The sequence below is a fragment of the Xyrauchen texanus genome, chromosome 19 (genome assembly GCF_025860055.1).
Source record: "Xyrauchen texanus isolate HMW12.3.18 chromosome 19, RBS_HiC_50CHRs, whole genome shotgun sequence".
NCBI classification, from domain to species: domain Eukaryota; kingdom Metazoa; phylum Chordata; class Actinopteri; order Cypriniformes; family Catostomidae; genus Xyrauchen; species Xyrauchen texanus.
This window is the reverse complement of record NC_068294.1, coordinates 24,821,395-24,848,495: the sequence shown is the minus strand read 5'-3', so window position 1 is coordinate 24,848,495 and position 27,101 is coordinate 24,821,395. Positions and strand designations below refer to the sequence as shown.

Below are 27,101 nucleotides of genomic sequence, written 5' to 3'. Positions count from 1 at the left end.
TTGACTTTATTACATTGAGAATGGAAACTGTATTACGTTATGGCAGTTATTACATTAACAGTAGTTTTTACATTATTGGCTGCTACACTAGTGTTTCTAAGTTTCTTAGCTAAAAGTTGAATAATTGAGTTATCTCAACAAAATCAATCCAGAGCAGTTGTTCTAACTCTACATTTTAAGTTATGATAACCTAAAGGCAAACTATTGTTTTTACAGCCCAGCATTAAAGATGTGCGTGTGCTATAAGGGAATGCTTTCATAAATATGTTGAGGATTTTTATCATAATTTTATTTTAAAAAGGACCCTTCGATCCGACTAACGAAATAATCAATAATGTCTCTGTCGCTTTAATAAACAAATAACTCCTGATCCGCCTCGTCCATTTAAGGGCACATTTACTTTTCTCGGCCGAGAATAAGTCTTCCTGGTTCCATGGAATCGTAAAACTGCCTTCCCCTTTAAATGTATTTTGGACTTAATGCGACAATTGTGGTCAGGAGATTAAAATAATTTAGACATCTCCTGGCATATTCAATAAGGAGTGAATCCTCATCATTCCGAAGGGTTTCTACGATTCAGGTAAGCGTTCTGCCCGTTTTTAGTCCGCCCTCATTTGCTTGTCTTAAGGAACTGGCCATGTCAATCCTCGAGACGTGTTTTTGGTTGAAACACAGCTGTGCCTTATGTGGAGCAACATAAGCATAAAGCATCAACTCGAACAGACATCGGCAGGATATACTGGGTATGTATCATATTTTTAACATCAGATTTTTAAGCCAGCGACGAAACCGAAAGGTCTTACAGGCACAGACGATTGTAAGCCTGACAAGTAGTCTCCTGAAGCAGCAAATGTTTGAGCTCTGAGAAATTAGACTGTATCAACATGACATGCACAACGGCATTACAACGGTATAATTACAGTTTCGTCTACATTAAATATCGAGCATTGTGACTTCTCATTTTGAGATTTCAGGGCGTGTGGGTTCAGATGAGCTCTTTAATATGTTATATCATACATACATCGCGAAAACAAATCGTTTGATTGTCCAAACTGGAATGGATGTTCAGATGAAAGAAATGCTAGTTAGTTAGCTGGTTAGATGTTTTGGGAATGTAGCTATATTTACATGTGGATGTTATTTACAGATCTTTGGGCTTCTCTATCACAGCCGACCAAACCCGTTTAGTTGATCTCCAATAACACACACACACACACACACACACACACACACACACACACACAGTACTGTGCAAAAGTTTTAGGCACATAAGATGGTTATTTATATCTTCAGCTTTATTGTGTCAATAAGATATATAAATGTTAGACTCCCAAACATTACTTTTGCAAATAGAAAAGATTATAATAGAAGAACAGGAAGCCCTGCAACAGATGGCATGGTCCCCACAAAGCCCACCCACTGAACATTGTGTCAGTCTGAGATTACATAAAGTGAGAAAAGCAATTCAGACATCCTAAATAGATAGAAGAACTGTGAATTCTACAAGAAGCTTGGAACATCCGATCTGCCAACAACCAAGAACCTGTGTCCTGGTGTATTTAGGAGAATTGGTGCTGTTTTAAAAGCAAGTGGTCACGCCAAACATTGATTTAGCTTTTGTGTTTTTTTATGTTTACTGGACTTTGTAAGTGATTTAACTATTTATAATAGTGAAACTATCTCATTATTTTTGAAGACATCCTCACTATGCAACATTTTTCACAAGTGCCTAAACCTTTTGCACGGCACTGTATTTGTATTAATTCATGTTGTTGTTTCTTTATCCAAACCAGAACAATTGCAGAGACTCTCTGCCGGTGTTAAGGTGGAATAACAGACTGTGGAATGGCTTTGCTGACCTTGCACAGAACACCATCTGTTTGCACGACACCGGTGAGTTTTATTGGGTATGATTAGTAAAAATATACAACAAATGCAGCAGAAAAATAATATGGTAGTTCGGTGTGTCAGTTGCAGTTCTCCACACATCCACACATACTCACTTCTTTCGTGTGTGTCCTGTTACTCTGCACCTCTATCTTGTGTTTTCTGTCCACAAATATATTTATGTATAATTAGGAGGAATGCCTTCTTGATATCATACCAAAAATCTTCCCAAACTTTAAAGGAATATTTTCACTGTGAACATATTTATTGTAGGCCAAATTTTAAATGCGCATCCATTTCTGTTCCAAAAACCCCAGATGTTTGTTAGAATTCTGCAATAGAGCCAAAATAGTGGATAACATTTATAGTTGTTTTTGAGAGGTCTTTGACATGTCCATTAATCATTCTCTATCTCTGTTGGCAGTTTGGTAGGCTATGCATATATTAAATAACATAAAAAGATTCCTTTTCACCCATAAACCTTGCATACGATGTAGCATGCTAGTATCTGCTTGGACAGACTTTTAAGTAAAGTCTCACCTGAGCTTTAACCTAAAACCTCATTGCCCCTCCTCTCCACCCCCTTTCTTCTCTTTCTACCTGTCTCTGTCTGGACACGTCAGTCGCATAACAGGTAATGTTACTGTCTCCTGTTTCATTCCATACAAGCACTGATAACAGCCTCTTTGGTTTCCTTCTGTCTCTTTGGTGTCTTCGTCTCAGCCAATCTTTCTCTTTCACTGTCTGTAACCAGTCGTCTTCAGTATGAACTTCCTCAGTGTCTTATCACACTGTCACAGCTTTGTAATTCAAAATGTTTGTCAGAACGCCTTGTCATTGTGTTTCTGGGTTTCCTTTTTTCTATTTTTCGCCCAAACACTCATCTCAAGTGAGTTGGGTGAGAAAAAAGGTTAAAGAGCCCTTGCCTGATGCAAGTGTGTATTCGGTTAATTTGGCAAAATCAAACATTTTGGTAACACTGACATTTAGTGCCTACAGAGTGAGATGATGCAAAGGAGTCAAGCAGCATCTGTTGGTGTCTGGTTTTAATGAAATGAAGACTGCATAATGCATCATATAGTCTAATCAATTCACCATAAATCATACCATCACTCATTTTTAGCATTACTTCATTACTTTTCTCCAATTAATTTCAATTCCATCTACTTAATTTAATCAACTGAATTTTGTTTTCAAGGATGAACCGATCCCAAGACTAGGAAGACTTCAGAAAAGGTGAATGATCCTGATACAGTTTTAATCAAACATGTGTATTTTTGTTTATATTGTACTTCTTGAAATGCTGATGAAACTGATTCATCTTTTATTTCCACACACCAGAGAAAGTTTTGCACTGGTTAAGGGGGCAGTGCTCCTGCTGGATGAGAGAGAGAGGGAGGGATTGCAAGAAGAACCCATACACCCTCTACTAGGTCCGAGACATGGAGGCCAATCTTCTGATACTCAACGCAGACATTTGCACGCAATGATTTCGTTACTACGACCAGAGGACACAGTCAAACTGGTTAGAATCCCCCAAACATCACGTTTTGCTACATTGCCCATTCTATACTCAGGGTTTCCACAGTCATGGAAGACCTGTAAATATCAGGGAATCTTAAAATAGTAATTTTCAGGGGTGCGTTTCCCAAAAGCATCATTAGCCACCTATATAGCAAGTTTCATTGTATCTACAAAGTTCAATGATTTGGTGTTTCCTGAAACCATAGTTCCAACGAACATTTGCAAACAACAGTGCAAAGTTGTGTTAACGACAGCTCTATATTGTTGAACCAATGTGGTTCAAACGATGGATGTGTGACATTACAGTTTAGGGAAACAGTAGTGACAAGCTAGGAATTTCTGCAACGATGCATCATTCTGTGGTTGTTTAAGCAGTAAGTTACGTAGTTGTACAGGAACCCACCCCTGGTCTGGAAAAGTCATAGAAATTAATAAAATATGAATTTCTATTGTGAATTTAAATTCTACTTCTTATGGTCAGCTCTTGCTGCTCTTGTAATTAGAAATCTATAGAATGATTTTTAAAAGTCATGAACTTTTAGAGTTATCACAAATGAGTGGAAAAGTCATTTTTGGGACAAACAAATATGTGGGAACCCTGTATACTGTAGTTCTACTACTCTTACAATCTAAGAGTCATTGTGCAATAAGTACCTTATGTATTTGTACAGACTGTACACTGTATTTATTGTCTAATTTACTCCAATTTATGGAAGTGTTAGCTCTTACTGCCTGTCTTTAAGACACAGAGTTGCAGAAATATATGTCACAACTGTCACGTGTCACAGTGTGGTTTCTGGAGACACTTCAGTTTGTTCCATCTTCTGCTAAGCAGGAGAGAAAGGACAATAAACCCAATTTTGACTCTATTCATGAATGAAGCTATGCACAATACGTTACTAAATTTATAGGTCCTTGTGTCTATTAAATGGTCTGTAAGCGAAATGGTCATGCAAAGGTTTGCAAGAAATGTCCGACTCCCTGAAAGATATTGATGAAATAAGTGTTGTGAGATATCTCACCTGTCTCTGTGACAGCTCTAGGCTCTGAAAACAGTTAACAAAAATTTGTCCATGGGCCTGGTCACTTTCTGCCTGTCAGTCATTTTGTGATTTTGCGTGTTCTCATAGTATTGGAATGGCAGCAAATTATTGAGGCTTAATGCCAGTTTCATGCCATGTTGTTCATAACAGTTGTCGGTTGATGGCGCTATTTTGCTGCTGTTGTTTTTGACAACCGCTTCTTCTCAGTTTCAGTTTCTCAATAAAGCTAATTTGGTATCTTTGGAGTGTGGGGTTTTGGAAAAAGGCCCATTTCTAATCCAACGGCTCAGCTTGTGGAAATTCCAGAACGGCTAAAATCGCTTACAGTACCTTTAAGGCGGTTAAAAAATTTGGAATTTGAATTTCTGTCAAATTTAGGAAAAAAATCCACATTTGAATGCTTAAACTGTGAATTCACTGATGATGAATTCAGACAGATCGCGTTCTTGAACTAAAAAAAGGCTAGATACTGTGCAACAAATACAGTTTAACAGAACACAGGTGTCTCGAGACTCTTGCAACCTTACTCGTTTTCAGCTACCGTGTGCGTGTTCTATTCAGAAGTGACCATCCCTATGCCTTATTACCCTACACTGTAAAAGCTTCAGAGGGCTGAAAGGTGATAACGGTCATTCACAGCTTACTTTTCAAGTAATTGTTAATGGCAGTTCTGTTTGGAACAACCCTACAACATGGATTGTGCTCTGTTTGAAGTGCCCTGCGAAGGCATCATCAGCTCGGGCTAGAACACATGGTGGAGTGGTGGTGGTGTAGTGGTCTAAGCACATAACTGGTAATCAGAAAGATGCTGGTTCAAGCCCCACAGCCACCACCATTGTGTCCTTGAGCAAGGCACTTAACTCCAGGTTGCTCCTGGGGGATTGTCCCTGTAATAAGGAGTTAAGTGCCAAATGCATAAATGTAAATGTAAAACACTGGGCCTGGGTCTTTTTAGGTCGATTTTTCAGTAACGTGCTATGCTTGAATTATAATTATCTCTCTGTAATTTGAAATTATTCTAATGAATCCAGCTCAGACATTAAATACTGTGACTCATTTATGCAGGTTAAACCTGAATTAAACTTTCTACTTTTTAAAAATGTCTGTCTCTCTCAGGCTGTGCGTTTGGAGTCAGTGAGCTCAATTAGAGTGAGATATTTGCTCATAGTTGGCACCCTTAACGAAAAAGAGGAGAGTATGCTACTTGGCATGGACTTCCGTGACTCAAACAGGTAGTAAGTCTTCATATTAGTAAATAATCATAAGTAGCTGTAAGACACACAGTTTAATGACACTCAGAATCTTCATTAGAAATGTAAAATACCATAAATATTTATAAATATTTAAAATTTAGTTATAGGAATAAAATTGCAGCATTTTTGATAACCTCAATTATTAATTACCTCAACCTCTATTTCCTCAATTTCACAAACACAAACAGATCAAGTTGACTGTGTTTTTTAAATACTACTTTTTTTGCTAATTGAATTTTCAGTAATTGTATTATTCGATTGGTGCCATGTATAGTTTCATTTTGAAATATAAGCAGAAATTGTAGCAAATTCCATAATATTTCTGAAAGCCTGTCAAGAGATCTAACTCCCTCTTTTCTTCTCTTTTTTTCTCTTCCTCAGTGATGAATGCACTATTGGCCTTGTCTTGCCAATATGGAGTGACACACAGGTTTACCTGGATGGAGACGGGTAAGAGCATGAAACTGAACCTCTCTGACCAGAAATCAAATAATATAAGACAAACAGCTGGGAAAGCCGATACCTGTATTATAAGTGTTGTTAATAGATAGTAGTACAAGTAATTTAATGGGGTAATCTTGCTACATTAGTCTTCTTATCAAAGTCATCTTTTGCATGAAATTAATTTTATGTGGTTGTGAGGTTTGTCATGTAAAGTGAAGGGAGCTCAAGTACAAAGGTTTTTTCTTTGGGAAACTGTCAACAGTGGGGCCTGGGTGGCTCATCAGGTAAAGACGCTGACTACAACACCTAGAGTTGCAAGTTTGAATCTAGGGCGTGCTGAGTGACTCCAGTCAGGCTTCTAAGCAACCAACTGGCCCGGTTGCTAGTGTGGGTAGAGTCACGTTGGGTTAACATCCTTGTGGTCGCTATAATGTGGTTCTCACTCTTGGTGGGGCATGTGGTGAGTTGTGCGTGGATGCCGCGGAGAACAGCGTCCACTAATTCTCCATGGTAACACGCTCAACAAGCCACGTGATAAGATGCACAGAATGACCAAAACAAAAAGGAAACATTCAACAGTATTTGAAACATGATGATGTCTTCTGCAATAAGTGCTGTTATGTCCTATAAATATATACAATAAATAAAAAGTAACAAAAGTAAATTGTGATCTGTATGAATGTATCTGCATAATTCGCCAGAAGTTGTTGAAGCTTTAGCCCCAAAGTTCTGCTTTTTAACAGTTTGTTTCACTCTTTCTCTTACAGAGGTTTCAGCGTGACATCTGCAGAAGCAACACGAATCTTCAAGCCCGTGTCCATTCAGACGATGTGGTAAGATTTACAGCAGGAAATGCTGAGGAAACAAACTCACCCTTATTTTCTCAACCAGTGACAAAATGCAATGTAGCTATTACACATACTTAAAACCACATGATTATTCTTCTTTTTCTTATTTTGCCATTTTATTTTCATTATTAATGTGGTTCTGGTCAATCCATCTATAAAAATTCTCTGAATTAGCTCTGTGACTTGTACATTAACACTGTGCTTGTGGTTTGCAGACTGCATGTTTACAGCTTACTGTCGTATGTCATTCACACTCTGCACTAGGTCAGTGTTGCAGGCGCTTCATGGCTGCTGTGAACGGGCTGTGCGTGGAGCTGTCATCCCTGGCTGTGGGCTGGAGTGGGCACAATATTACAGAGAGCATGTGGAATCCAACCAACACTGCCTTAATGAATGGGGGGCCATGACTGGCCTGGAGTCAGTCAGGACAGACACTGGAGGAAGTTCAACATCTAATCGGGTGTCAATGGAGAGGGAGATCAAAGCTCAGCTGCGGGAGATTATGAGGACTGAGGACCTGGAAAATATTACCTCAAAGCAGGTAAAACGATTGAAAGAGATAGAGAGACAGTCAGAAATAGGCACAATAATAAACAGAATGTTTCACATATACTGTCTCTTTTAAACAATAACTTTTCTTTTTTTGACAAAGAGGTCTTATCGTATACCATCGTAGCATTTAAAATTTCCCTTAAGTCCACGTCCACTTATAATCAGGGATCCCGCGGATCCTTAAAATGTCTTAAATTCAGTTTTCCAAAATGTAAGGTCATAAAAAGTCTTAAATATCTTAAATTATACAATAAAATTCTTAATTTTTATTTAAAGCGGCCTTAAATATGGGGGCTGAAAGGCAGGAATCGTGATATGAACTAATGTGATTATCAAACTTCAAAATAATTCCATTTAATTAAATAAATGCATGCACTGCGTCCTTCAGAGTGAAAACGTGGCAGTTTTGTATATTTTCCAAGAACGTGGGGGCTTGCGAGTGTTTCCTGCTGTTGCAGAACAGTGCAATCATTTGGCCACATCAGACATTTTTGACAAGAGGTCACTAAAGATTGATGATGATGAAGATGATGTAGTGTTGATTAAATATGTTTACTTTTAATTGTTTATATACAGGGTTTGGGAGTAATGGAATACATAATCCCATAATGGGATTATGTATTTAAAATACAAAATATAAGTAACTGTACAGTTACAAATTAAGTAGTTGGCAATTAGAATAGTTACATTAAAAAATTATTTTGATTACTAAAGAGATACTTTGCATTTTATTGTCATTTGTTTCATTTACTATTTAGTCCTTTCATATAAATGATACAATCCAAAATGCATTTGAACAGCAGAGAAACACTTTCTTATGACGTGTTACATTCATACGAGCAGATAGAGAAGTAAGTCTGAAGTAAGTTTGGAGCAGAAAAATATAAATAAACCTTGTGTAAATTGTCAACTTTACGCTAAGCTAAAATGCTATTTCTTGCCAGTTTACAAGCACATGTTAACAGGCAAGATCATATTTATCAAGAAAATTCATGTTGGATCATAATTTCAGGATAATATTTCTAGTAAGACATTCACATCACATTCTTGATAATACTTTTTGTATTATTTTCTTGTAAAAATATCTAAAAATCCTTAAAACAGAGAAACAGCAATGCATAAGATAATTAGGTTTTTCAGAGAATGTATTTTTAGCATGTGTATTTTGTCTTCCTGTACTGGCAGAGTTTTTATAATCAAAACAAGTGAAAAAATCTATCTGTGCTGAAGTAATCCAACCTCCTCGTTATTGCTATAATGTGGTTCTCGCTATAATGTGATTCTCGTTCTTGGTGTGGCGCGTGGTGAGTTGTGTGTGAATGCCGTGGAGAATAGCGTGAAGCCTCCACACGCGCTGTGCCTCCGCAGTAACGTGCTCAACAAGCTACGTGATAAAATGTGCAGATTGACTGTCTCAGACGCGGAGGCAACTGAGATTTGTCCTCCGCCACCCAGATTGAGGTGAGTCACTACACCACCACAAGGACTTAGAGCGCACTGAGAATTGGGCATTCCAAATTGGGGAGAAAAAGGGAGAAAAACAAATTGTATTTTTTTTTATATTGTTTATATAGTTTATAATGTAATACGTTGTAGATTATTTTAGGAGTGCACATTTTATGTTCCTTATTTGTTTGAATGAGCAGCTGGAAGCAGTGAAGCGCAAGCATTTCAAAATAAGAGTCCCTGGTGTATTTCAAACTTAAAAGTCTCTTTGAAGTTAAAAGTTCCATAGTGCATCTAGAATTTAATAAAATGTGGACTCTTGTAGCCTCTGTCTGGCCCTCCCCATCACAGGATAAAATGACTAAGAACATTTAATATTGGCTACCAATTAAAAAAATAACTATTTGCAGACTAACTGGCTCTCTTTCAACACATTATAGAATCAGCACAATCCAATATTGATCGACCTGTAATTTGTATTTGTTTATATAATGATACATACACCAATTTTAATATGATATAAATGTGGAAAACATGTCTAGAGTATTTTAAACTTGCATATTGCCTACCCTGTTTTACTGATAAACAATGTTAAGGCCATGTTGAATATGTGCCCCTGCCTGTTTAAGTAAGAGACCATGATACATGATTTATTTTGAGATTGTGTTGGTTTATTTTGGTTACAGTATTAATTTCATTTGTTTTGGTCTTGAAAAGGTCTTAAAACGTCTTAAATTTGGTTTTAAAAACTCTGCAGCAACCCTGATAATGTTTGATGAAGTTTCTTGTAATTTAGTTTTACATGACTTGCATTTTTGTCCTTTTCTCTGACACTTTGATTTAACCCTTAAATGCACGGGTGTTTCACAAAACATTATTATTTACTCAGGTCTTTAGAGACCCGGCACATATATCTATCTCAAATAATCCACAAAATACCAAGATTGTGTCAAATAATTTTTAAAAATTTCAAGAAAATGTTAAAATAATAGAATAGAATATATTCTGTTATATTTTGATGTTTTGCAACAAATATAGAACAGGATTCATTAATTCAACACTTAAATTTCATGAGATGCAACTGACTGTCAAACACATATTGAGCTATACATAACACATAATGTACACATAACATAAGCTACACATATGTATTTTCTCAGGTGCTTTTTGAGTCTAAATAGATACATAACTTACATAATTTCAGTATTACACCCAACTTTCAATAGGCAAATCATACTCTCATGTTTTACACTTGCTACAGTTTACTTCCATGTTGTTTCTTAATCAAATAGCAAAGTCAAAACTAAGTCATGTAATTCACTGACACATCTTAAGTAAGAAATAGCATGTATAATACGTGTGTACACACATATGGAATAATGAAAATTCAACATTGTCACACAGAAAATCAATGTGAAACAGTCATTTGTTTGAATATTGTACTAATTTGTCTTGTAATAAACAAAAATAGACATCCTGTGATAGTAAACTTATAGATAGATAAGAAATCCTCATAAAAGTAGGACTTAGAAAGTGAAAAAAAAAAAACCTGGATTCATAAACCCTGACACTTACATATCTAGGGTCTTTAATGACCCTATACACTTTTGGTAATTAAGTATTTATACACATTAAATTTTTTGTAATATTGCCATTTACACTATTCAGAAGATAATGGTTAAGGAATATTAAAGAGTTGTGGGCATAACTCCAAAACATACAGGGATGAAATGAGGTCCTGTGTCATTTAAGACCCGAGGTATGCATCTAAGTGTTAAACCGTCTGTTTTGCCGCTGTTCCTTTTAAGTGATAGTTCACCAATTTTTACATTTTGTCATTTACTCATTTAATCATTTGTCATACATTTAGAATGTTAGCCACAGTCACTATTCACTTTAATTGCATCTTGTTTCTATATAATAAAAGTGACTAGTGACTGAGACTAATATATTGCCTTACATCTCCTTTTGTGCTATACTGAAGACACAAAGTCATATGTGAACAGCTAATTATTACAGCATTCATTTTTTGGGGGTGAATTATCCCTTTAAAACATGCTAATGATATACCAATGAACTCTGTAATGATTTCCTAACATCTTTTATATGTGAAATGAGTGATGCTGTACTGCACCATCCCTCAATAATAACTGCAAAGACAGTATTAATATTGTGCAGAATAATGCCACACAAACTGTTAAAGCTAGGCGGAAATTATTTGGGACCTTGGTAGACGTAGAGTTATCATGTGGGCTGGGTTGAAGAGGTAGATTTGTGTAGTGAACATCGGAGTATGTCTACATAGTAGACTGAAGTCTAGTTTCAAAAGAGCAAGGGAAATAATCTTCTTATTATGGCACCTTTACGGTTATTCAACAGAAGACTCAAGACACACCTTTTGAAGACACCTACTCTAGAATGCAATATGCCTGGGCTTGTTATCTTATTCAGAGAATCTTCATGGTATGCACGTATATGGTATAATGGCATTCAGGCAGTATTTTAGTGGCATTCATTCCATTCATGTTGGTTGTATTTGTTTTTTCGTAAATGTCTTTTGCAAAAAGTGTCTGCTAAGAACGTAAATGTCAAATAAAGATATTCATGGGATATTTCGCGTTTCAATTGATACAAATATTGTTTCAAATTTTAGATTATTATAAATGCAGCTCATGTGAGGAATACATTGAGTAAAGTATAAATGTGTAATTTAGGACTAGAGAAATGTGTATCCATGTTTGTAGGTTCGAACAGCAATGGAGGCCAGAATAGGCATAGACATGAAAGACTACAAAGAATACATTGACAATGAAATGATGGTCACAATGGCTCAGATGGACAAACCCTCCAGAATCTTGGACTACCTTTACTTGGTGAGTGGTGGCATTTGTGTACTATTTCATCCACTATACTATTCGAAAACTAAAGAGTAATTTACGTTTTTTTTTTTTTCAAAGGGTTCAGAATGGAATGCTGCCAACTTTGAAGAACTGCAAAAGAACAAGTACATACATTTATTTTTATCCTATTAAACAAATCTATTCTGCCGCAGACGGTTATAAAATAATTTTATTATTTTAATTTTTTGATAGTGTGGGCTACATCCTGAATGTTACCATGGAGATTGACAACTTTTTCCCACAATCCTTCACCTATATGAATATTAGAGTTTACGATGTGGAGTCGACAGACCTACTCGCACACTGGAACAGCACTTACACGTTCATCGATGAAGCAAGGTGCTCGTTTTCTTCACCTAGTTTCATAAATGGCATGCATCCAGTTTTTCTGTTTGCAGACTTACCTATCTTAAACAATTGTCTGTAAAGGCATCAGTTTACACATAGACGAACAGACGGTATGAAATTCTTATTCTCCTATAAAGTAGTAATTTAGAGAATGTCTGCTGTGAGGCCTACATTTAATTAAGTTTTTACCCTTTTCAACATAACTGTCTAATGCTCATGTTTTATGTTTTATCATTGTTATTTATTTATAAATTTGTTTTGTACCGACAATAATACAGGAAGCGTGGACAGGCCGTACTCGTGCATTGTAAGATGGGCGTCTCTCGTTCTGCCTCTACAGTAATCGCATTTGTGATGAAGCAGCAGGGCTGGACTTTAGATCATGCTCTAAACTACGTCAGAGAACGACGGCCTATAGTGCAGCCAAACGAAGGGTTCCTCAAACAGCTGCAAACTTATAGCGGAATCCTTAATGCCAGGTAACACTTTCCACCTTGTCTCAATGGCAGTTCAAGTCAAATTATTGTTAGTCAGCCATGTATGTACACAAGGGCACAGAAACTGAAACTCACACCCATCTCAAACAGCCACTGCCATACATTATATCTATTAAAGCCTCCCTATAAAGTTATTGAATATACATTCAGAATGGCACACAATATTATATATATATTTCTGTGATGATAAATAGACACCACTCACTAAAAGTTGCACAACAGTGACAACAGTGTACATTTATGTGTTTGGAAAACACATTTATCCAAAGCAATGTACAGTGGATTTCATGTATGTATTTTGCCCATATTTGTATTCTCTGAGAATCAAACCCATGACCTTAACAATAACATACAGTGTTCCTATTGTTCAACTGGTAGAGCATGGCACTAGCAACACCAGCCATGTAGCATACTATTGTTTGAAATGTTAGTAGCACTTTACAATAAGGTTCCATAATGCATGAGGCATCATGTACTAATAATGAACAATTTATTTTTACAGCATTTATTAATCGTTGTTAATGCTAGTTGCTAAAAATACCATTCATTGTTAGTTCATGTTAACTAATGTTGTTAACAAATGTAACCTTATTGTAAAGTGTTACCGAAATGTTTATGTTTATTCTTTCACATGCTATTTTAAAAATAGTCAAGAGTTTATAGTGTAATATGCTAGAATTGCATTCCAAACATAGCAAGAGTTTTGTGAGTGGTCTTCTACGTTTCTTTCAGTAAACAGCGCCACAGTGCCCTCTGGAGGAGGAAGTCCAAACCAGACGTCCGTCAGCCATCTGTTCATAACACACCAGCCACAGAAAGCAGGCATGAACAGAAAGAGGAAGAAGAGGAGGAAGAATTGGAAAGCCCAGAAGAAGAAGAAAGCAGTGAGGAGGAGGAGGAAACGGATGTAAGAGAATACTTCATATAACACTCCTCACAGTTGATGCATTTTCAGAGTCTCTTTAGTTTCTAAATAAGCTTGACCAAAAGTAAAAGTGTTTTACCATCAATGCTGTTTTACTAAACTATTATTATTATAACTTTGTATAATGTCTACCAGACAGTCAAGACATTTTTATTTGTATAGCACTTTACACAACACACATAATTTCAAAGCAGCTTTACAAGAAATCATGCATGAACAAAAAAAAAAAAAAAGAATTAAAGAGAGAACAAAAGATTTAGTGCTGATTTAGATTTATTTAGTGCTGACCCAGTTAGTACAGTAATTCAGATTTGTACTTGCAGATTACATACAGTATAAATATATAAATACAAAATAAATAAATCTGGCACATAAAAATGCATTGCTAAATAAAATGTAAATTTTAAAAGCTAGAAGTTATGTACTTTTAATGAAAATCCATGTGAGCTATAAATGAATAAACAACTTGATGAAAACAATCACATTTAATGCAAAACATTGCTAATTTGTTTATAATATTCAATCCATTCTAAGTGATTATTCCAAGACTATCACAACTCAGTCTCACAATTTCAACAAAACATTGTCTAAGTTAGCCAGCAAGATTCATTTATCTTGGTGTCATATTTAAATCAGCAGAATTTAAAAATGTATTTCAATACATCACAGCAATCCAAATGTTTAAGTTTGCAATTCATAAACTCACATGTACATGATCAATGAATGTGAGACGTAATGACAATGCTGCACTGGCCTAATAGGGCACATGGCAGTTCTATCAACTGGCCCTAATCTCCCTTATACTGTTGAAAATGTTCGTTATTTATTCCTGTCTTTCTCATTCACACAGGTCTTTGATGAGCAGCTGGATGAGAGTGTTCCTGACATGCCTGTGTTAGAGACGGCCACAACAAACCCACTTATTACTGTACAAGATAGTGATAAGGTTAGACCAGTCAGACACCAACTATTTGAATTCATCAAACTCATGTTAAAGGGATAGTTCACCCAACAATTATCTCATCATATACTCACCCTCATGCCTTCACAGATGTGTATGACTTTCTTTCTTTTGCTGATCACAAATACAGATTTTTAGAAGAATGTCTCAGCTCTGTAGGTCCAAACAATGCAAATGAATGTTGAACAAAACTTTGTAGCTCTAAAAAGCACATAAAAGCAGAATAAAATTAACCCATAAGACTCCAGTGGTTTAATATATGTCTTCTGCAGCGATCCAATCGGTTTTGGGTGAGAACAGAAAAACTTTTTTTCACTGTACATCTTGCCATTGCAGTCTCTTGGCACGATAATGATTTCAAGCTTGTAACAATTCCTAGTGCTTGACGCATTCACAGAGTGCTTGATTGCGCTAGGAAGTGTAAACGAGCTTGAAATCATGATTGCCAAGGAGACTGCTGATGTCAAGATGTACAGTGAAAAAGGAGTTATATTTTGGACTGTTCTCACCCAAAACTGATTGGATCATTTCAGGAGACATGGATTAAACCACTGGAGTTTTATGGATTAATTTTTGCAGCCTTTATTTGCTTTTTGGAGCTTCAAAGTTTTGGTCACCATTCACTTGCATTGTATGGGCCTGAGATATTCTTTTAAAAATCTTTGTTTGTGTTAAGGATGGCCCGATACCATTTTTTTCAAACCGATACGAGTATGAGTATTTACATTTGTGTTCTTGCCGATACCGAGTACCGATACCGATATTTCTACTGCAAAAGTAACTATAGGCTCCCAGAAAAGAAGACAGAAGACTATTTTAGAACACAGGTTAGAAGACTGTTTTTATTTTCTTCTCTGCTTGTTTTAACAAGTCTAAAAATAAAAAATAATGAGTAAAATAATAAATGTAGGCAATTTATTTCAAATCAAAAATAAATTATATATATTAATTGTAAACAAAAAAACAAAAAGCCTCAACACTGGCACTGTCTTCACAACTGACAAAATATCAATAAAACGTATTGTACAGTCAACACCGTCAACTCAACAATATATCAATGAAACTATTTGACACCGTCTCCAGCTTTCAATTTAACAAAATTTCAATGTAACTGTTGCGTAGTCTCAATTAAACATTTACATATTTAAATTAAACAACAATTAAACTATTTGGCACATGTGACCGTTCCCAGGTTTCAATTAAACAAACATTTCAGTCAGCAATGTGATCTGAACTAGCTTAGGTACTTTTTGCGAGAATGAAAGGCAGGTTCTTTTTGATGAACAAAATCATCTCTGCATGATCAGCTGTGATTCTGTTTCTGCTTTCATTCACAATATGTGACACTGAGCTGAACAGCCTTTCACTGTCAACACTACTGCATGGTGCTGAGAGGTATCTGGGTGCCATTTTGGCCAGAGTAGGGAACCACACTTCGTAAACTGCCCAGTATTGTAGTGGTTTGTCTTCTCGAGAAATTGTGGGCTCCCCTAGGTATGTCTCTAATTGTGCAGTAGAACCTACTTGAGCTCTGTTTAGCAAGACTGGTGCTTGCTCATCTGCTATTTCATCAAATAAACTGTCCAGGCTGCTGCTTGCCTGGTCCCTGCGTGATTTTCTGGCAGGAGGTCCGTGCAGGTCATGATCCTTCTCTTCTCCAGACGACCTCAACAGCTCACGCATCAGCATCTCCTTGGCATTTGCAGAAGTGTTGGTGTTAGAGAAAAAAAGATTTTTATACCTATAACAGAGGGAGAAAAAAAATTATCTTATCTGACAATAGGTATGTTTGCCTGAATATATGATACCACTTTGGCTATTAAAATAACATAGCCTAATCAAATAATTTATTAAATGAAAAACTAAAATTTACTTTTCAACTCGCTAACTAATGCAAACACACAGACACACACACACACACACAGACCTACCTGGGGTCGAGTAGAGTAGCGATGCTGTAGAGGGGTTGTTCTTCCACATCAGAAAATCGCCTCCTGACAGCTGCAGCTAAGGTCCGTTTCATAGTTTTGATGTCATGGTCATCGTCGGTCTCTCTAGACAGAAATCTCTGCAGTACAGTGACAGCAGGAATCACATCTGCTGCACTAGCATCAGAAGAGCTAACTTTTCGTGTTAACTCCTCAAACGGACCCAGAACAGTCACAATCTTCTCCAGCAGTGCCCACTGGTGAGCCGTGAGATTATCAGGGAGTTCATATTCGGACACAAAAATTCCGAGAGCCCGTTTCTGCTCAATCAGGGACTGGATCATGTAAAATGTACTATTCCAGCGGGTCTGTACGTCCTGCTGTAGTCGTTTTGCAGGCTGACCGATCTCTAACTGAATGTCTTCGAGGCAGGAGTAGACTAGAGGAGAATGATTGAAATGGCCAACGATTTTGCGTCCGATAGCCAATGCATCAGCAACACTTCTCTGTGATAAAATGCCCTCGTGGACCACCAGCTCGAGAGTGTGAGCGGCACAAGGTAGGCTGGGGAGTCCAGCATCATTCATGCCCTTAATCATATTTTTAGCGTTGTCTCGTAGCACAACGTGGACAGAGGTTTTCGGAATGCACCAGGTCTGAAGCATCCCATCGAACGCACCTGGTCTGAAGCATCCCATCGAACGCACCTGCTATGGCTCGGCTGGTGTGCGAGCCCCGGAACGGCTTTGCTTGTAAGGTGGTTTGGCGAAGAGTAAAGTCGTCATCAGTCCACTGCACAGTTAAACTGAGCAGAGTCATTGGGCAGACCCTGCTTGACCAAATATCAGTTGTAAAACTGAAGGCCGAAACGTCACGCAACAGGCCACTGACGTGCTTTTTTACCTCATGAAACACTTTCGGTAGCATAGCGTCTGTAATGTAATGGCGACTGGGAATTTCATATCGCGGCTCTAGTATGCCAAGAAGATGTCGAAATCCTATATTTTCAACAGCCGACAATGGCTGGTCATCAAGTGCAATAAAGTATGCAATTCCCTCTGTTATTTTTAGTGCCCGTGGATTATCTCTGGACATCTTCTCGCGCTTCTGTAAAACCTGTGTTAATGTTGGCTGCTGAGTTGCTTTAGCTTTTCTAAACTGTGTGTATTCAGCGCTATGATGCGTCTTCAGATGTTTAATTAGGTTGCTGGTGTTAAACGATGTACTTTCTTTCCCTCCTCTCGACACCTTAGCTGAACATAACTTACAGTCTGCCTTGCTGTTGTCATTATCCCTTATCTTGAAATGAGCCCAAACCGCCAACATTATACTTTCCTATGGCTCAGTTCACCTCGACAAAGCACTCGCGGCGGCCAGTTTCGTGTCGCAAAATGTACGTGGTATCGGCACTTTTTTATGAGTATGAGTACATGAGGACAGTATCGGCCCGATCCCCGATGCCAGTATCGGTATCAGGCCATCCCTAATTTGTGTTCTGCAGAAGAAAAAAAGTTGTATACAACTGGGATGGCTTGAGGGTGAGCAAATTACAGAATTTTCAGTTTTATTCCTTTAAAGCATACAAGACAAGCAAAGTCTCTCTTGACCTGCTGGACAGTCCATTTTAAAGGCGTTTCATATGTTTCATGCAACTCTTGTTACTTTGTAAATAATGTTTGTGTAAAATAAATATTGACTTGGGTTAGGTTTTTAACTTCTAAAACCCTCTCTCCTAGGTGTCTTCAAGCCCCAGCAGAAGTGGTAGGATGGATCTGTTTTCTCTTATGCAGTCTATACAGCTTGATGATGAGGACAGAGGAATCGATAAAGAGGTGAGAGAAAGAGAGTCTGGATATAATGTAAGATAGATGTATTTTTTCCACTGGTAAAACTAAGTGAACATACATGCAAACGTCCCATATGTATAACTGAAGTATTCCTGTTGTTTAGATCCCTTTCGGTCAGAGGCATTCTCCTGCACAGCGAAGGCGGAGCCACAGACGAAGGGAACTGACACATCAAAAAGCACATGTAGATGTTTCACCTGATCCAAGTAGCAGACAGGCACAGAACAAAAAACCTGATGAAATGGGTCTGTGAAGCTCTTAAAGGGATAGTTCACCCAAAAATCTGATGTTTTGGGTGAATGTTGCTCCGAACCCATATGACTTTCTTTCTTCTGGGGAATGCAAATGAAGATATTGGGCACTGTTTTACTGTTCGCTTCACTTCGTTTCCATACATTGAAAGTGAATGGTGACTGAGACTGGGATTCTGCCTAACATCTCCTTTTGTGTTCAACAGAAAAAAGGTCATACAGGGTTGGAACAGCATGAGGGTGAGTACATGATGACAGAATATTCAACTTTTTAGTGAATTATCTCTTTAAGAAAGGGTTGTGTTAAGGAAAATGGAGGATGAGGAAAAGAAACAAAAATAGGGATACTAAAATATAGGACAAATTTGCACACAAACCTCATTCTTCTGATTGTATCAGTCCAAGAGTCATAGCACAAAAAACACTTGACTTGACAATAAAAATGAGGGAAAATAATTCCTTAAATCAAGTCTTTTAGGTTAATTCACATGGAGAAAACTAAAAATATATATATATATATCATATATTTTCCATCACCTGTCCATCTACCCCAAAACTCATAAACTGGTCAGTTGCAGTTGGATTATTGAAAAATAACTACAATAGCTGGTTTACTTCAGCCACCCCTTTTAAAGTGAGTATTACTGTAATATATGAACTGTTTTATTTAGGGCAGCAATTTTGTTGTTACCTTTTTAAATGTCACCTTGTGCCTTTCTCTGTATCCTTTGCACCTTCATGCTGAGCCATAAAATTAAAAAAGTTTATTTCACAGATTTCAGTATGGTATTATTAGTGTTTAAGACATTTCCTTGGCTGTTATCTCTCATGTCATTCTACTTGAAACACAAAAGATTGCTCTCTCTTACGGAATTATTGTTTTGTGTCATTTTCAATAAATACATAAGTGTGATCTCCCCAATCCTAGTGAGCTCACTCATTTTAGGTTTCCTATGCAATAATCTATTCATCTTTATAGCTGTTTCCTCTTCATGAATGTGAAGCTTTATGCTGTCTATTTAGAGCTTGCTGGATGGTAAAGTGTTTTTAGAGAAAGCAATCAAGGATTGAACCTTGAGCTCCAAACTTGGAGCTACTTACACATATTTTTTAAATTAGACAGATGTGGTCTAAAATGTAATATATATTGAACCTGCACAAAATTCAGGAGATAAAACCAGAGAATTTTCTTAAAAACATGCCACAGTTGATATGTGACTTACTGTAATCAGTCTCTGCCGTCTTATTTAATCATTCTGCATGCCACACTTCTATTGCTTCAGTGCCTTTGATTTAGATAGGTGGACCAGAATAACTACATAATTTGTTGGTTTTAATATACTTGCAGTTCTAACACAAATAACTCCTACATGTGTCCTTAGTTATATGAGTAGTCGATTTGTTTTCTCATCAGCACCTGTGCATGATGTCCTATTTAAGTATTGGACTGTATGCATGCTCTTTGTACTGTATGTGAGCTTGTCTTTGTAAAGCACGTTTCCTTAATATATGTACAATGAATATCTGTATCTGCTGTAAAACACATTTGTTGAAATGTTTATACTGTTCTCGCACAAAGTGCCATTGTTGTAAAACCAAAGTTATGTTGTGGAATGTTCTTAGAATCGATGCACCACTGGCTTGCAGTTACTTCCCACATGAACAAATTAATCTTACATATGTGTATTAGTGGTAATGACTGATGGAGCCCACGGCCTGCAAAGTGCTGATTTTCTTTATGTGTCAAACGTACAATGTGCCACGCCTTATCAACTGAAGTAACCGTGATATGTTTTGTTCTGATTTTACCCAAACTTCCATTGTTGGTCTCAGATGGTGATACATATCAAAGTTGCTATTGCTTTTTTTTTTTCTATTTATGATCTGAAAATGTATCTTTTTAATTTGATATACAAGGTTGTCTGTGCTATAAAAATAAAAAAATAATTTACAATGGGTAATTTGAGATATGTCTAATTCATGCACAGATTTTGCTTTCACAATAGTTTGGTTAAGAAAGGTATTGTCCGGTGAACCATTGACAGAGAAGTGTCCATATGTTACTTCTATTACTAATAATGCTACTGTAAAATGATACTTAAACTGGCGTTTTACAGATACTGCTGGATATAACCATAGCTAGGTATGTTTTTTTCCATGAATATTTCTGTAGCTGTTGATCTGGGAATTCCACACACAACAGTCTCTAGAGTTTACTCAGAATGGTGCCAAAAACATAAAGTGAGTGGCAGATCTGTGAACAGAAATGCCTTGATAGTGTTCCTAATAAAGTCTCAGTATATATATATATACACACACACACACACACACACACACACACACTACCGGTCAAAAGTTTTGAAACACTTGCCTGAAATTTTTCTCAATATCTTAAAAATCTTTTGATCTGAAGGCATATGATTAAATGTTTGAAATTCGTTTTGTAGACAAAAATATAATTGTGCCATCACATTCATTTATTTAATTATAAAACTAAAATGTTATAAAAAAATAAAATAAAATTTTGAAATTGATGACTTGGACCAAATAAAGAAAAGCAGCCAATAAGTGCCCAACATAGAGGGGAACTCCTTCAATACGGTTTAAAAACGTCCCAGGGTGAAACCTCAAGAAGTTGGTTGAGAAAATGTCAAGAGTACATGTCTATAAATTCTAGGCAAAGGGTGACTACTTTAAACAAAATCCAAAATAAATCAAAACTGTGTTATATTTTAGCATCTTCAGTCACAACATAATTCCCATAGTTCCATTTATGTTATTCCATAGTTTTGATGACTTTACTATTATTCTACAATGTGGAGAAAAAAATTTATAATAAAGAATAAATGTTTCAAAATGTTGACCGGTAGTAAATACACACACGCACACACACACACACACACACACACACACACACACACACACACACACACACACACACACACACACACACACATACATACGAAATATAATCCAAACTGGCAATCAGGGCTGGACTGGTAATCTGGCATACAGGGCATTTCCTTGTATGCCGAAGGGGCCGTGTTAAGCTAAAATGAGCTGTCGCAATATGCAGAAATGTCAACAAGTTTTGGGCCAGTTGACATGTAAAATCCGGGCCGATTTATCTTCCCAGTCTAGCCCTGCTGGCAATACGAAGATAAAATGCATAAAAATGTAATATCTTCTGTGCTAGGAATCATTAATCCATAATGGACTCAATGACCACACGGTTTGAATGTAAAAACATAGTTATATTTACAGACAAAATGTCACATTTTAAGACAGTAGTAGTAAAAAATGTTTGCAAAATTTAAAGACATTTTCGTCTTGGTTCACAAAGTGCAACACCACCCTTTTTCATTGCTGTCCAGAATGTCTGATTCTATAGTGGGGGAAAAAAATTATTAGTTCAAGCATTTACGCCATTAACAGTACCTCAATGTATTAGAATGTAAAAAGCGTAATTTAATACAATAACTTACTGCATTGGAGCGAAAATTTCCACGGTACCTCTCAATAAAAAACTCTTGTGACGCCTGCTTCACGACACAGCTGGGCAAGCACCTCATCTACGGCCTGGCAAGATGCAACTGACCGCGTGGAGCCCAGTTCTTGCTTCAAAGCCCACTCCTTTGTGAAGCAAGAGAGTACAGGAACAATCGAGTCATTTGAGAACACCTCAGCTGTGACATGTTGCTGCGATCGACTGAACACAAACCTGAGGAAAGTGAGGTTATAGAACCAAGAGTACTATTTACTGTGGATGACATACAGATATAATTCGGCCCTATATTATCTGCAATTTATCTGCAGACAATATTACATAACTCCAGTTGCAGTGTTAAATGCATGAGTCCTTCAGCGTTTACAAGTTCATCATTTGTTCATGCTTCTAATCCATTTATAACCCTACAGGATTTTTAATGATTTCAAACATGTTCAATATTTTGATACACTAGAAATGCACACAAACCTATAATAATACTGTCTAGAGGGCCACACAGCCTCGATCCTTTACTGCAAGGGCCATCTGTTCCAAGTTCCTACGGTTTCGGTTGACAAATGTTTTATTGATGTCTTCATTATCACTAACCACCGGGTCTGGCTCAGGTGCTGTCCGACTGTATTTCTGAGCTGCTGGGAAGAGACAATCAAAATGAACATCATGTTCTAATTAAACCTACAGATCCCTTGAGAGGTTTCAGCCCTGTGATGTTGTGTTGCATTTGCTCAGTATACAAATCACTTCTGATTTAGAGTGGAGCAGACTCGACTTTTAAACTGAAGTATGTTATTTCTACAATACTAGTGCCACCGAATGGAATTGCAAAAATAAACAATGTTTTCACAACAGATAGCCCCCCCCCCTCCCCCCCAACTAATGCCATTGGTTGAAAAACATTGTTGGGCAAAAAAACATTGTTTTTTTTAATGAACCAATGAATGGCTTACTTATAGTTGTTTCTTCATATTAAGCTGGGATAGAAGAAAATATTTTAACACTGAAAAGTTACATACAGGTGAAACTCGAAAAATTAGAATATCGTGCAAAAGTTCATTAATTTCAGTAATTCAACTTAAATGGTGAAACTAATATATTATATAGACTCATTACAAGCAAATTAAGATATTTCAAGCCTTTATTTGATATAATTTTGATGATTATGGCTTACAGCTTATGAAAACCCCAAATTCAGAATCTCAGAAAATTAGAATATTACATGAAATCAATAAAAAAAAAGGATTTTAAATACAGAAATGTCGGCCCTCTGAAAAGTATAATCATGCATATGTACTCAGTACTTGGTTTGGGCCCATTTTGCATTAATTACTGCCTCAATGCGGCGTGGCATGGATGCTATCAGCCTGTGGCAATGCTGAGATGTTATGGAAGACCAAGATGCCTCAATAGCGGCCTTCAGCTCTTCTGCATTGTTTGGTCTCATGTCTCTCATCTTTCTCTTGGCAATGCCCCATAGATTCTCTATGGGGTTCAGGTCAGGCGAGTTTTCTGGCCAATCAAGCACAGTAATACCATGGTCATTGAACCAGGTTTTGGTACTTTTGGCAGTGTGGGCAGGTGCCAAGTCCTGCTGGAAAATGAAGTCAGCATCTCCATAAAGCTTGTCTGCTGAAGGAAGCATGAAGTGCTCTAAAATGTCCCGGTAGACGGCTGCGTTGACTCTGGACTTAATAAAGCACAGTGGACCAACACCAGCCGATGACATGGCTCCCCAAACCAACACAGACTGTGGAAACTTCACACTGGACTTCAAGCATCTTGGATTGTGTGCCTCTCCATTCTTCCTCCAGACTCTGGGACCTTGGTTTCCAAATGAGATGCAAAATTTGCTCTCATCAGAAAAGAGGACTTTGGACCACTGAGCAACAGACCAGTTATTTTTTTCTTTAGCCCAGGTAAGACGTTTGACATTTGAAGCCCATGTCCAGGACCCGTCTGTGTGTGGTGGCTCTTGATGCAGTAACTCCAGCCTCAGTCCACTCCTTGTGAAGCTCCCCCACACATTTGAATGGCCTTTTCCTGACAATCCTCTCCAGGCTACGGTCATCCCTTTTTTGTGCACCTTTTTCTTCCACACTTTTCCCTTCCACTTAACTTTCTATTAATGTGCTTTGATACAGCACTTTGAGAACATCCAACTTCTTTTGCAATTACCTTTTGAGGCTTTCGCTCCTTGTGGAGGGTGTCAATGATGGTTTTCTGCACAACTGTCAGGCCAGCAGTCTTCCCCATGATTGTGTATTCAACTGAACCAGACTGAGAGACCATTTAAAGGCTCAGGAACCCTTTGCAGGTGTTTAGCTGATTAGAGTATGACACTTTGAGCCTACAATACTGAACCTTTTCACAATATTCTAATTTTATGAGATTCTGAATTTGGGGTTTTCATAAGCTGTAAGCCATAATCATCTAAATTATATCAAATAAAGGCTTGAAATATCTTACTTTGCTTGTAATGAGTCTATATAATATATTAGTTTCACCTTTTAAGTTGAATTACTGAAATTAATGAACTTTTGCACGATATTCTAATTTTTCGAGTTTCACCTGTACTTCAGCTTTAAGTTAAGACCGTATGCTTTTATTCTGGATACTTTTTGATCTGATAGCTAACTTAGAAATGGTAATATTTTATATTCTTTGTAGGTGATTACTACATGTAGTCTTGAATTTAAACATCATCCGACACTAGATCAGAGTTTCCTACTTATTTTCTGCCCAATGTGTTGCTGCTATTTGAAATCCCCTTGTTTCAGGGATTTTTAAATCTGCAGTCTCACCTTAAAGAAAATTCCGGGTTCCATACAAGTTAAGTTTAATCTACACCATTTGTGGCAAAATGCTTATTACCACAAAAAAATATTTTGACTCATCCCTCCTTTAAAAAAACAAAAATCGAGGTTACAGTGATCTATTCATTTACAATAGAAGTGAATGGGTTTAAAGGCAGAAATGTGAAGCGTATACGTTTATAAATAGCCTACACTTGCATTCATTCTGTTAAAACTCATGTATTATTTTAAATGAAAAGTTGTTTAAATCATCTTTTATATAGTGATTTTATGGTTTGTTGACATCACATTGTCAAGGCAAAAGAAAAGTTGTAAAATCGGCCCTGAATATTTATTTAAACTTAAATGTGTGAAATGTGTATTAGATAACAAGAGGTCAGAGAATATACACTGAATATCTTAATTATGTGGTCTTAATTAAAGAGATGGATCAACCCAGCTCCTCACAAATCATGACCAATTCAAATAGTGAAAGCAAAATGTGAAAACAATAAATTGTGGCTATACAGCAGGGCCTAGAAGATACACTTTAGTTTACAGTATGCATTCATTTGGTAACCGTGATGTTGATAAATAAGTCAATAGACAAGTTGCCGAATGCTCGTCTTAGCAAACCCAGAAGGCTAATTTAAGTTACAAATGTATTTCTGTCACCTGTAATGAATCAAATACGTGCATGCATAAGTAAATGAATAAAGTTTTATAGCATGTACTTACATGACTGCAATGAATCCACACAGATGCTGTTGATCTCTGACATTGAACTAGCAGCGCACGAACACTACGGCAAACATCACTAAACAAAGCCATTCATAAGCTTTAAAAACGCCTCAAAATCTGGCGACAAATCTATTTTAGGATTTCTGCACATATAGAGATATCATCACTTTTGGTGTATTATTTAAAACGGTTCACCACTCTACAGTGCGCGGTCGTGTCTAGAAGGGATCCCTCTCTCGTTAATCTCGCGAGATTCTTACACAGCGTTCTTTTGAAGTCGCTCAGCATCGAGGAGCGCTCGTAAAATATAATTTTAAATGATATGTTTTAATTATCAATTCAAGCTATAAAATAAATATTTCCCATAATAAATGTTATAACTTAAGCTCTACTATTTTCGGTCCTGAGATTTTGTTGATCGCTGGAGAAGTAGGCTATCAAATTGTCTGACTGTGTGGTGAAGTGGAAACATTTCGGCTCTTGTTAAACCCCAGGGGCTAGTCTACTAAAATGCAGCATCCGCTCTTCATTGGACGTATATCTTGAGTGTGACATTTGTTTGCAATATTCCACAGGGTTTGTTACATTTCCCAAAGATAAAAGTCTTTATCCAGAATGACAGAATCTGTTAATGTCAATTACAAATCTCAATAACTATGATGGGCATTCCGGCTCTTTTCAGTGAGCCGGCTCGTTCGGCTCAGTTCACCAAAAAGAGCCGGCTCTTTTGACTCGGCTCTTTAAAAATAAAATCAGTTTTGTATTTTTTCAAGTCAAGCAGTTTGCGATAGTTGTTAATTGGGGTTAAAACAATACAATTGTTAAATTATTTAATGAAATAGGACTACTCTACCTTAACCACAATGTATTTGAAAATGCATTTGGTTTGTTATGAATGCTATTAAACATTTGCATTTAAAATATAACTTTTCTTTTTTTATGAGGGCCGCGATCGTCTGTGTTCCGCTACTCCTTTCGGTCCTTGAATAACGTAGATATAACGTGCGAGTAAGGGCAGCCGGTGGACATTCACTTGCCCTCCTAGGGTATATGCCCCCTGTGAGTTGGTGACCTACGCAGACTGCGTAGTATACGTGTAGGGAGCGGCGGTACTGATAATATAATATTGCACCATATCAAAGAAAAATAAATAACAATTAGCAAAACTACAGCATCCCACAAATTTAAATAAATGTAAAAAAAAAAAAAAAAAAAAAAAAAAGAAGGATGCTAATTCACATGCGCATTTAAAGTATAACTTTATTTATAATGTATATAAAAGTGCAGATATGAATGTAACAATTCGAAACGAATTCAATCTGAACAACATAATAATTTGGCTCCGCCCTCCCTCACGCATCTTTGGTTCATTGGTTGCCACTGTGTGTCTGATTGACAGAACAACATGT

The 27,101-nt window shown here is 37.0% G+C and overlaps 1 protein-coding gene and 1 pseudogene across 3 annotated transcripts; one reads left to right on the top strand and one right to left on the bottom strand.

Annotated features, from left to right (window-relative positions):
- Positions 1-391: 391 nt before the first annotated feature.
- LOC127660057 (protein phosphatase Slingshot homolog 3-like) lies at positions 392-20,609 on the top strand. 3 transcript variants are annotated; one of them, XM_052150120.1, is made up of 16 exons: positions 392-580; positions 1,794-1,893; positions 3,086-3,123; positions 3,229-3,412; positions 5,571-5,686; positions 6,089-6,157; positions 6,919-6,984; positions 7,264-7,540; positions 11,742-11,870; positions 11,955-12,001; positions 12,090-12,236; positions 12,524-12,724; positions 13,475-13,649; positions 14,518-14,613; positions 18,293-18,388; positions 18,507-20,609. In XM_052150120.1, exons 2-16 carry the CDS (start codon positions 1,846-1,848, stop codon positions 18,654-18,656), a joined length of 1,839 nt encoding a protein of 612 aa, XP_052006080.1. In that variant the 5' UTR covers positions 392-580; positions 1,794-1,845; the 3' UTR covers positions 18,657-20,609. The 3 variants fall into 3 exon arrangements, with proteins under 3 accessions (XP_052006080.1, XP_052006078.1, XP_052006079.1); XM_052150118.1 differs by having other exon boundaries at positions 5,571-5,689; XM_052150119.1 differs by lacking the exon at positions 392-580 and adding an exon at positions 589-743 and having other exon boundaries at positions 5,571-5,689.
- Positions 20,610-21,967: 1,358 nt separating this feature from the next.
- Positions 21,968-25,908, bottom strand: LOC127660219 (39S ribosomal protein L18, mitochondrial-like; annotated as a pseudogene).
- Between the last annotated feature and the right edge of the window lie 1,193 nt (positions 25,909-27,101).

Bases quoted from the DNA above. Each gene is read 5' to 3' on its own strand.
- LOC127660057 (XM_052150118.1), top strand. From the start codon at position 1,846: ATGGCTTTGCTGACCTTGCACAGAACACCATCTGTTTGCACGACACCG. The intron at 6,985-7,263 runs GTAAGATTTACA...ACTCTGCACTAG, and splicing joins GTGTCCATTCAGACGATGTG to GTCAGTGTTGCAGGCGCTTC. The intron at 13,650-14,517 runs GTAAGAGAATAC...TCATTCACACAG, and splicing joins AGGAGGAGGAGGAAACGGAT to GTCTTTGATGAGCAGCTGGA.